The sequence below is a fragment of the Oncorhynchus kisutch genome, linkage group LG17, assembly GCF_002021735.2.
Source record: "Oncorhynchus kisutch isolate 150728-3 linkage group LG17, Okis_V2, whole genome shotgun sequence".
Classification (NCBI taxonomy): Eukaryota; Metazoa; Chordata; class Actinopteri; order Salmoniformes; family Salmonidae; genus Oncorhynchus; species Oncorhynchus kisutch.
Window position 1 is genome coordinate 88,252,290 of NC_034190.2, and position 12,129 is coordinate 88,264,418.

The 12,129-nt window shown below is 46.8% G+C and overlaps 1 protein-coding gene across 4 annotated transcripts in view; it reads right to left on the reverse strand.

The window, feature by feature from the left end:
- Window positions 1–12,129, reverse strand: part of LOC109881208 (neural cell adhesion molecule L1.1) — a 117,490-nt gene that overhangs the window by 37,753 nt on the left and 67,608 nt on the right. For all 4 annotated transcript variants that reach the window (XM_031794918.1, XM_031794920.1, XM_031794919.1 and 1 more), the window contains 4 exons: window positions 9,826–9,927; window positions 9,216–9,410; window positions 7,089–7,159; window positions 6,598–6,817 (listed from right to left, as the gene is read on the reverse strand). In XM_031794918.1, the coding sequence (XP_031650778.1) occupies window positions 6,598–6,817; window positions 7,089–7,159; window positions 9,216–9,410; window positions 9,826–9,927 (588 nt within the window). The remainder of the gene's footprint in view (window positions 1–6,597; window positions 6,818–7,088; window positions 7,160–9,215; window positions 9,411–9,825; window positions 9,928–12,129) is intronic.

Consider the following 12,129-nt stretch of genomic DNA (forward strand, 5'->3'; position numbering starts at 1 on the left):
CTAGCATAACTAGACCCAGAATCATCTACACCACCCTCCATAGTATGACTAGACCCAGAATCATCTACACCACCCTCCATAGTATGACTAGACCCAGAATCATCTACACCACCCTCCCTAGCATAACTAGGACCAGCCTCATCTACACCACCATCTCTAGCCTGACTAGACCCAGCCTCATCTACACCACCATCTCTAGCCTGACTAGACCCAGCCTCATCTACACCACCATCTCTAGCCTGACTAGACCCAGCCTCATCTACACCACCATCTCTAGCCTGACTAGACCAAGCCTCATCAACACCACCATCTCTATTCTGACTAGACCCAGCCTCCGCTACCCCAAAATCTCTAGCCTGACTAGACCCAGCCTCCGCTACCCCACCATCCATAGCCTGACTAGACCCATTCTCAGCTACCCCACCATCTCTAGCCTGACTAGGCCCAGCCTCATCTACACCACCATCTCTAGCCTGACTAGACCCAGCCTCCGCTACCCCACCATCCATAGCCTGACTAGACCCAGCCTCAGCTACCCCACCATCTCTAGCCTGACTAGGCCCAGCCTCATCTACACCACCATCTCTAGCCTGACTAGACCCAGCCTCCGCTACCCCACCATCTCTAGCCTGACTAGACCCAGCCTCATCAACACCACCATCTCTATTCTGACTAGACCCAGCCTCCGCTACCCCAAAATCTCTAGCCTGACTATACCCAGCCTCCGCTACCCCACCATCCATAGCCTGACTAGACCCAGCCTCAGCTACCCCACCATCTCTAGCCTGACTAGGCCCAGCCTCATCTACACCACCATCTCTAGCCTGACTAGACCCAGCCTCTGCTACCCCACCATCCATAGCCTGACTAGACCCAGCCTCAGCTACCCCACCATCTCTAGCCTGACTAGGCCCAGCCTCATCTACACCACCATCTCTAGCCTGACTAGACCCAGCCTCCGCTACCCCACCATCTCTAGCCTGACTAGACCCAGCCTCCGCTACACCACCATCTCTAGCCTGACTAGGCCCAGCCTCACCTACACCACCATCTCTAGCCTGACTAGACCAAGCCTCTGCTACACCACCATTCATAGCCTGACTAGGCCCAGCCTCACCTACACCACCTTCCCTGGCATGACTAGGCCCAGCCTCATCTACATCACCATCTCTAGCCTGACTAGGCCCAGCCTCATCTGTTCAGAAACATAAACACTTGCCTCCGGAACGAAACAACGTGCTTAACGGCATCTGCCTGAAAGCCTGCTTACGGTACACGAAAACCGCTAGCAAACTTACCAAAACGACTGATTTCGTCATCCGTAATAAACGTGATTTGGTCATCCGTAATAAACGTGATTTGGTCATCCGTAATAAACGTGATTTGGTCATCCGTAATAAACGTGATTTGGTCATCCGTAATAACGTGATTTGGTCATCCGTAATAAACGTGATTTCATCATCCGTAATAAACGGAGGCAAATTTGCAACAACCACTCTTGTCAAAGTGGTAGAGAGAGGTGAAATTAACACCAACACACCCCTTACAAATATTCCGCTAGCAATTAGCCTACCAACCAAATTAGCCCTTTTCATGAACACAACCACAGCTTTGTTCATTCTAGAAGCAGAATGCATAAATTCAGCTCCTACATGTTCACCGACTACGAGCAGAACCTCCTCCACCTTAACTCCATTCTCAGGAACACACCTGAATCCATGCCGTATCGACAGCATCTCCTCCGCGCTAGGCTGAGAAGCCATCGTGCACACCACACCTTCCAAACCCCAGGAAAGTTATTCTGTCCTCTTCCACCCTAACTTTGAAAAAAACTGTGGATACCGGTAAAACAAATATTGCATTAACCCTCCACCATAGAAAATAACATGTAAAGAAAATAATCAAGAAAGTTAATTAGGATAGAGCCCTCCACACCAAACACTCAAACTCCACAATCTCCCAGCATGCACTACAAGAGAGAGAGAGAGAAAGAGAGAGAGAGAGAAAGCGAGAGAGAGAAAGCGAGAGAGAGAGAAAGCGAGAGAGAGAAACCTAGAGAGAGAGACAGAGAGAGAGAAAGAGAGAGAGAAAGAGAGAGAGAGAGAAGAGAGAGAGACAGAGACACAAAAACACAAAGAGACATAGAGAGAGGAGACAGACAGACACAGAGACACAGAGAGAGAGAATTGGATTTATACCAAAACATCACATGGCCGATCATATTTACACCCTACACACCCTGATAGATAAACATGTCCACCAAAATAATACCAAAATGTACGCTTGCTTTATTGACTTCCAAAAAGCATTTGATTCTATTTGGCATGCAGGACTGTTCTACAAAGTTATTGAAAGTGGTGTAGGGGGTAAAACACATGACAGAATTAAATCAATGTATACTGGCAATACATGCAGCATCAAAATTGCCCAAAAAATAACAGAATTCTTTAACCGGGGGCGGAGCCTTCGCCAGGGTTGCATTCTGAGCCCTGCACTCTTCAATATTTACATCAACGAATTGGCCACTATTCTCGAGGAATCCTCAGCCCCTGGTGTTAGTCTCCACAATTCAGTTTGGCTAAAACTAATTAAATGTGTCATTAAACCAATTGCATTTTATGGCAGCGAGGTATGGGGTCCACTTGCAAAACAAGATTTTACCCAGTGAGACAAACACCCCATTGAAACCCTGCATGCAGAGTTCTGTAAGATTCTCCTACATGTTTAGAGGAAAACTACAAACAATGCACACAGGGCAGAATTGGGCCAATATTCACTAATAATAAAATTCAGCATTACGTTTTAGAAACCTCTAAATAAAACCCCTCTCATATAATTTCCAAGTCCTGCAATGCCAAGAGCTGAGCAAAGAACAGAGTCCCCTCATCCAGCTGGTCCTGAGTTCACAAACCTGTTTGACTAACAAACCTGACTAACAAACCTGAAGCCTCAGGACCAGAACAAACATCCAATCAATCAGAATAAATCAAATTACAACACAGTCAAAACAAAACTACGTTACTTATTGGGAAACAGAAGCACAAAGCAAAATGTAGTGCTATCTGGCCCTAAATCGACAGTACACAGTGGCTAACTATTTGACCATGGTTACTGACAGGCTAACTACACCGTGTGCGTCGCGTGTGTGAGCGTTGCAAAATGTATTTAGAAATCTATGTTATTCAATTATTCCCCCCACACTGCTTGGCGCGCCAACGCACTGCAAGTCCTGCCTCTCCCATCTCCTCATTGGTTTATAGAAGCAGGTACCCACGTGCCATCTCCTCATTGGTTATACCCACGTGGGTGACTGAAAGACGAACGAGGTCAGTGGCGGTAATGCACCTAATTTATAAAAGTTGCCAATCGCAATATAAAGTCCAGAGAAGAAAAAGCCTGGAAGGATGAGAGACCGAGAAACGATTCGGTTGACCGTTTTATGTGTGGATTAATTGGCGGAGTAGAGGACCTGCATTTCAGGTAAAATAACAACTCAATGTTTATATCCCAGGACAAATGAGCTTGCAACCAACAGAATGTTATATATATGGGGGATACAATCTTCCCAGTTTTGCAGATTCTGCTGTGAGGAGGCAGAATCATTAGATCATTTATTTTGGTACTGTCCATATGTTGCTCGTTTTTGGTCACCGGTCCAGGAATGGCTGAAGAATTGCGATATTTGCCTAGAACTAACACTGCAGACAGCAATACTGGGTGATTTGAAAAGTCATAGTCAATCGATCAATAATATAATCATTATTTTAGCAAAATGTTTACCTTTAATTTACAATCCGAAGAAACTATGAGAATAGAAAGGTTCAGTACTTTTGTGAAGCATCACTGCACAGTTGAAAAATACATGGCAAATAGAAGTCCGAAATGGATGATGTTGAGAGATAGATGGGAGAGGTTGAGTGGAGCTGAAGGGTGGGACTGGATGGTGTTGAGAGATAGATGGGAGGGATTGAGTGGAGCTGAAGGGTGGGACTGGATGGTGTTGAGAGATAGATGGGAGGGGTTGAATGGAGCTGAAGGGTGGGACTGGATGGTGTTGAGAGATAGATGGGAGAGGTTGAGTGGAGCTGAAGGGACTGGATGGTGTTGAGAGATAGATGGGAGGGGTTGAATGGAGCTGAAGGGTGGGACTGGATGGTGTTGAGAGATAGATGGGAGAGGTTGAGTGGAGCTGAAGGGACTGGATGGTGTTGAGAGGTAGATGGGAGGGGTTGAATGGAGATGAAGGGACTGGATGGTGTTGAGAGATAGATGGGAGGGGTTGAATGGAGCTGAAGGGTGGGACTGGATGGTGTTGAGAGATAGATGGGAGAGGTTGAATGGAGCTGAAGGGTGGGACTGGATGGTGTTGAGAGATAGATGGGAGGGGTTGAATGGAGCTGAAGGGTGGGACTAGATGGTGTTGAGAGATAGATGGGAGGGGTTGAATGGAGCTGAAGGGTGGGACTGGATGGTGTTGAGAGACAGATGGGAGGGGTTGAATGGAGCTGAAGGGTGGGACTGGATGGTGTTGAGAGATAGATGGGAGGGGTTGAGTGGAGCTGAAGGGTGGGACTGGATGGTGTTGAGAGACAGATGGGAGGGGTTGAATGGAGCTGAAGGGTGGGACTGGATGGTGTTGAGAGATAGATGGGAGGGGTTGAGTGGAGCTGAAGGGTGGGACTGGATGGTGTTGAGAGATAGATGGGAGGGGTTGAATGGAGCTGAAGGGTGGGACTAATAACAAGATAACCAATGTAAAACATACGGGGTCTGTAAAATGTATATAGGTTCAGAACTGTTGTGAAATAGCACAGTTACAAATAGAAATCAAACTGGATGGACATCAGAAATAGAGGAAGGTCAGGACTAAAAACAAACTAAATATAACTATTGTAAAACAGATTATCTGTGTAAAATGTGTATAGTATGTTGCTACGTAAGACTGATCCCGTCGATGTGAATGGGGGCCTGTCTGGTCCTCCTTTTCTGTAATCCATGATCATCTCCTTTGTCTTGCTCACGTTGAGGGACAGGTTGTTGTCCTGACACCACACTGCCAGGTCTCTGACCTCCTCCCCATAGGTTGTCTCATCGTTGGCGTGATCGTTGTCGGTGAACAGTACACTGTTGAGTCATCAGAAAACTTAATAATGGTGTTGGAGTCGTGCGTGGCAATGCAGTCGTCGGTGAACAGGGAGTACAGGAGGGGACTGAGCACGTACCCCTGAGGGGCCCCCGTGTTGAGTATCAGCGTGGCAGATTTGTTGTTGCTTACCCTTACCACCTGGGGGCGGCCCGTCAGGAAGCCCAGGATCCAGAACATTAGTCCCAGGGCCCTTAGCTTAGCGATGAGATATGTGGGTACTATGGTGTTGAACGCTGAGCTGTAGTCAATGAACAGCATTCTGACATAGGTGTTCCTTTTGTCCAGGTGGGAAAGGGCCGTGTGGAGTGCGATTGAGATTGATTCATCTGTGGACCTGGTGGGATGGTATGCAAATTGCAGTGGGTCTAGGGTTTCTGGGATGATGGTGTTGATGTGAGCCATGAACAGCTTTTCAAAGCACTTCGGCACAGGGACTATGGTGGTCCGCTCGAAACATGTAGGTATTACAGACTTGGTCAGGGAGAGGTTGAAAATGAAGACACTTGCCAGTTGATCCATTCATGCCAGGAGTACACGTCTGGCCCAGCGGCCCTGCGAATGTTGTCCTGTTTACAGGTCTTGCTCACATCAGCTACGGAGAGTGTGATCACACAGACATCCGGAACAGCTGGTGCTCTCATGCATGCTTCAGTGTTGCTTGCCTTGAAGTGAGCATAAATCTGCCAATCTGGTGTTTGATACCATTCCACTAATTCTGCTCAAGTCATTACCACGAGCCAATCAGATTCCACGACCTCCTGAGAGAAATGTATCCTACATTTGCTATAGCATTTTACTGCAAGAAATGTTTAATTCTGCAGGAGTTAATATTAAGGCTATTTGAGAGGTTATAGAACTGTCGTCAGTGTCCAGATTTCAGTTTAACATCTGAACAGCAAGCTACAGTTCCCTTGACATGCCATAGGCCTATTTGAAGTCCCCATCTTGTGACTGTCTAATTTGTACAGCGCCTCACAATCATCACACGTAACATTCACTGCTGTCATCCTCTTTAACCACGTCACTAAATCTTCCCCAAACATTACGTTCTGGTCCTCTCTTCTCTTTATTTTCAACTCTCCATTTCACAGCTTTTCGGTTATTGAATTGAACTCTGACATTGTCCTTTTTGACTCAGTGGATCGACATTTTGTGCGAATTCCAAAAATCTTTTGGCGATTGGTATGTAGGCTATTTGGCTTGAAAAGTTGGGCCCTATAAATCTTAGGCTTGAGCACTAATGCCAGACAGCCTAAAATAATGAAAGAAAAACCTCAATGTAGCCTATAGATATAAACTACACAAGAATTATACATTTATTTATTTTTTGTATTGTTTTGTATTCATTAAACCCGACTGTGTGTGAGTGTGTGTACATACAGTCCTCTCCAGAGAGAGTGTGTGGGTGTATGAGTGTGTGAGTGTGGGTGTTTGTGAGTGTGTGTACATACAGTCCTCTCCAGAGTGTCCTATAACGGGAACAGGATGCGGTCCCTCTCCCAGAGAGTTGACAGCCTGGACCTTCATCTCATAACTAGAGAACGCTCTGGTTCCGTTCACCAGGTAAGGAGGATGTGGAACATGGGTATGGCTCCAGTGATGCGCCTGAACCTGTCGCCATGACACCTTATACTGGAACCCCGACCCGTTGTACAAACGACGGTCAATCTCCTACACACACACACACACAAGCAAGTTATATAGACGTACGTTTTTGACACACGCATGCACACGGACACAGAGAGAGAGACAGACAATGACACACACACGCACGCACACACACACACCACAAAATACTCACAACCCACACATCACACTCACACCACAGACACACAATTCACACATTACACACAAACGACACACTCACACACACACACACACACACACACACACACACACACACACACAGATAGACAGACAGAAACAAGAGCATGTTGTGTACCTCCCACATGATGACCAGTGTTCCTGGTTCTGTAGACTCACTACGCACATTTAGAGGGTAACTTTCAGGAACTAGAGAGAGAGGGGGAGAGAGAGAGTTACAACAACAGATTAATGTATTCAGAGAGAGAGAGTAATAACACCAACAGACTGAAGTAACCCGCCTCAACCAATGTGGTACAGATCTACTATTTTTTTACACTTTAGAACCGGAACCCCCATCAGCAGCTAGCCAGCTAACTAGTTACTAGCTAGTAGTCAGATAGCCAACGCTAGCAGTCATCACCGTTAACTTGGACATCAGCCAGCCTCAGCCCGGTCAACTCCTGCCAGTCAGCACAGCGCGACATCAACCCAGAGCATATTGGACTGCTTTTTCTCTACCACGTCTCCGAATTCCTGCTGCAAGCTCTGAACCTTTACACCGGATCATCACAGCTAGCTAGCTGCTATCAGAGTGGCTACTCCTGGCTAACGTCTCTGTCCCGAAGCAAGCACCAGTTAGCCTGGAGCTAGCCTGGAGCTAGGCCCATCTCCCGGCTAGTTGAAGAGGTCGATCAGCCAATTATTGGGCTACAATACCTATTTTGCCAAATGGCCTGGACCCTTTTTACACGGAGCCCCGCCGATCCATCATGACTGGACTACCGACATAATCTGCCCAAGGGGGTTTTTCAACTGGCTCCTCTGTCATCCCCTGAATGTCCATCTGCTAGCCTGCTAGCCGCGGCCCTCTAGCTGTCTAGAGCATATTGGACTGTTAGCTGAAGAGGCCCATCGGACAAGTTCTTTGGCCACTATACCTATTTTTCCAATTGGCCTGGACCCTTTTACCACACGGAGCCCTGCTGATCCATGACGACTGGTCTGCTGACATAACAGCACGAGGGGACTACAACAGACTTCTTCCACTGCGACGTCCCTCTAAGGCCCTTCTCCTAGCCTGCTAGCCCCGGCCCGCTAGCTTCCTGAATCGAGTTGTCTCCAGCTCGAGCCAATCACTGGACCCCTATGATCACTCGGCTACGCATGCCTCTCCCTAATGTCAATATGCCTTGTCCATTGCTGTTTTAGTTAGTGATTATTTACTTATTTCACTGTAGAGCCTCTAGCCCTGCTCAATACGCCTTAGCTAACCCTTTAGTTCCACCTCCGACACATCACCTGGTTTAAATTATGTTTCTAGAGACAATATCTCTTTCATCCTACCATACCTTTGTCTGTACATTATGCCTTAAATCTATTCCTTGCCAAGAAATCTGCTCCTTTTATTCTGTTCCAAACGTACTAGACGACCAGTTATTTTAGCCTTTGGCAGCACCCTTATCCTACTCCTCCTCGGTTCCTCTGGTGATGTAGAGGTTAATCCAGGCCCTGCAGTGCCTAGCTCCACTCCCAATCCCCAGATGACTTCTGGAACCGTAAAAGCCTTTGTTTCATGCATGTTAACATTAGAAGCCTCCTCCCTAAGTGTGTTGTACTCACTGCTTTAGCACACTCTGCCAACCCGGATGTCCTAGCAGTGTCTGAATCCTGGTTTAGGAATACCAACAAAACCCCTGAAATTTCCATCCCTAACTATAACATTTGCGACAAGATAGTACTGCCAACGGGGGAGGAGTTAGCCTGCAGAGTTCTGTCATGCTATCCAGGTCTGTGCCCAAACAATTTCAGCTTCTACTTTTAAAAATCCACCTTTTCAGAAACAAGTCTGTCACGTAAGGTAAGGTCTACTACACCCGATGTATTCAGCATTTCACGGTAAGGTCTACAGCTGTTATATTCAGCATTTCACGGTAAAGTCTACAGCTGTTGTATTCAGCATTTCACGGTAAGGTCTACAGCTGTTGTATTCAGCATTTCATGGTAAGGTCTACAGCTGTTGTATTCAGCATTTCATGGTAAGGTCTACAGCTGTTGTATTCAGCATTTCATGGTAAGGTCTACAGCTGTTGTATTCAGCATTTCATGGTAAGGTCTACAGCTGTTGTATTCAGCATTTCACGGTAAGGTCTACAGCTGTTGTATTCAGCATTTCACGGTAAGGTCTACAGCTGTTGTATTCAGCATTTGACAAATAGAATTTGATTTGATTTGACCGGCGTCTCTGCGTGTGTGTGTGTCAGACCTGTGGGTAGGGTGCTGTAGGCCTCGGAGATTTCTGACGGGTTGCTCCTCCCCAGTCTGTTGACCCCGCTGACCCGGAAGCGGTAGGTGGAGTACGGGAGGAGGTGTAACTCCAGATGATTGACATCCCCAGTCACACGGTGTGACTCCCACTTCCCCTCAGGATGTTTCTCCTCCTTTACCTCCACCACAAACTCTACAGACAAATAAACGTGTTTACAGGAACAACTCAGTCAATTCAGGAAGTCACCAGAATTCCAAATACATTTACATTGAGCTGACTAGATGCTTTTATCCAGTGTGACTGACAGTCTTTAATATTTGTATCCAGTGTGACTGACAGTCTTTAATATTTGTATCCAGTGTGACTGACAGTCTTTAATATTTGTATCCAGTGTGACTGACAGTCTTTAATATTTGTATCCAGTGTGACTGACAGTCTTTAATATTTTAACCAGTGTGACTGACAGTCTTTAATACTTCTCTGAAAGATGAAATCTCAGATCCTCTGATACTCTGACAGGAATACAGATGTATAGTAAATACGTATAGTAAATACATATAGTAAATACTTATAGTAAATATGTGTGTGTGTCGGTGCGTGTGTGTACCTGTGGTGGGGGAGTTGTGTGTGTTTCCAGGTGTCCAGCTGAGAGTCAGGTTGTGGTCCTGCTCTTCAGACAGAGACAGAAACACTGGAGGGCTGGGACAGGCTGCAGGAGAGAGAGGTTCGAGAGAGAGGGGGGGTTAGAGAGAGAGAGGGGGGGGGGGGGCAGGCTGCAGGAGAGACACACACACACAGACACACATACGTACATACACACACACACGTACATACACACACACACGTACACACACACTGCTTTGACGTTGCCCTCTTTGGGTACAGAAAGCCCCATCCCCCTCGCCCTGTCTCCTACACCTAGGCTGCTGTGGTCTGAGAGGTCATAAATTCCTGGAGGAGTTTGTCTCCTCATGGCCACAGTATAGAGATAGAATGAATTTACATAGAGAACAAAGGAATTTCTTCCACCTCACAGAACTGGAGAACCGAACAACATTTATGTTTTGGAGAAGGAATAAAAGATCAGTGAAGAATCCAGCTACGAACTGGTCCGTTTGGTACAACTTGGGGAAGCTCATGGGAGACAATACAGCCACATTACCATAACTCTGTTTATACGCTGCTCCAAAAAATAAAGGGAACACTTAAACAACACAATGTAACTCCAAGTCAATCACACTTCTGTGAAATCAAACTATCCACTTAGGAAGCAACACTGATTGACAATAAATGTCACATGCTGTTGTGCAAATGGAATAGACAACAGGTGGAAATTATAGGCCATTAGCAAGACACCCCCAATAAAGGAATGGTTCTGCAGGTGATGACCACAGACCACTTCTCAGTTCCCATGCTTACTGGCTGATGTTTTGGTCACTTTTGAATGCTGGCGGTGCTTTCACTCTAGTGGTAGCATGAGACGGAGTCTACAACCCACACAAGTGGCTCAGTTAGTGCAGCTCATCCAGGATGGCACATCAATGCGAACTGTGGCAAGAAGGTTTGCTGTGTCTGTCAGCGTAGTGTCCAGAGCATGGAGGCGCTACCAGGAGACAGGCCAGTACATCAGGAGATGTGGAGGAGGCCGTAGGAGGGCAAAAACCCAGCAGCAGGACCGCTACCTCCGCCTTTGTGCAAGGAGGAGCAGGAGGAGCACTGCCAGAGCCCTGCAAAATGACCTCCAGCAGGACACAAATGTGCATGTGTCTGCTCAAACGTTCAGAAACAGACTCCATGAGGGTGGTATGAGGGCCGACGTCCACAGGTGGGGGTTGTGCTTACAGCCCAACACTGTGCAGGACGTTTGGCATTTGCCAGAGAACACCACGATTGGCAAATTCGCCACTGGCGCCCTGTGCTCTTCACAGATGAAAGCAGGTTCACACTGAGCACATGTGACAGACGTGACAGAGTCTGGAGACGCCATGGAGAACGTTCTGCTGCCTGCAACATCCTCCAGCATGACCGGTTTGGCGGTGGGTCAGTCTTGGTGTGGGGTGGCATTTCTTTGAGGGGCCGCACAGCCTTCCATTTGCTCGCCAGAGGTAGCCTGACTGCCATTAGGTACCGAGATGAGATCCTCAGACTCCTTGTGAGACAAGATGCTGGTGAGGTTGGCCCTGGGTTCTTCCTATTGCTAGACCTCATGTGGCTGGAGTGTGTCAGCAGTTCCTGCAAGAGGAAGGCATTGATGCTATGGACTGACCCGCCCGTTCCCCAGACCTGAATCCAATTGAGCACATCTGGGACATCATGTCTCGCTCCATCCACCAACAGTTGCACCACAGACTGTCCAGGAGTTGGCGGATGCTTTAGTCCAGGTCTGGGAGGTGATCCCTCAGGAGACCATCCGCCACCTCATCAGGAGCATGCCCAGGCGTTGTAGGGAGGTCATACAGGCACATGGAGGCCACACACACTACTGAGCCTCATTTTGACTTGTTTTAAGGACATTACATCAAAGTTGGATCAGCCTGTAGTGTGGTTTTCCACTTTAATTTTGAGTGTGACTCCAAATCCAGACTTCCATGGGTTGATACATTTGATTTCATTGATAATTGTTGTGTGATTTTATTGTCAGCACATTCAACTATGTAAAATAAAAAAGTATTTAATAAGAATATTTCATTCATTCAGATCTAGGATGTGTTATTTTAGTGTTCCCTTTATTTTTTGAGCAGTGTATAATAGCCTCAGCAATGAGGCTTACATCTAATTGTTGTATAAGATGAATGAGTGAGGATGGAACTGTTTGTGAAATTGTGTAATGTGATTTTGGACTGTTTAATGAAGGAAACTCCAGTTCCCTTTTGAGTTTAACTAAATCAGGACCGCCCATGAGCACAGTTAG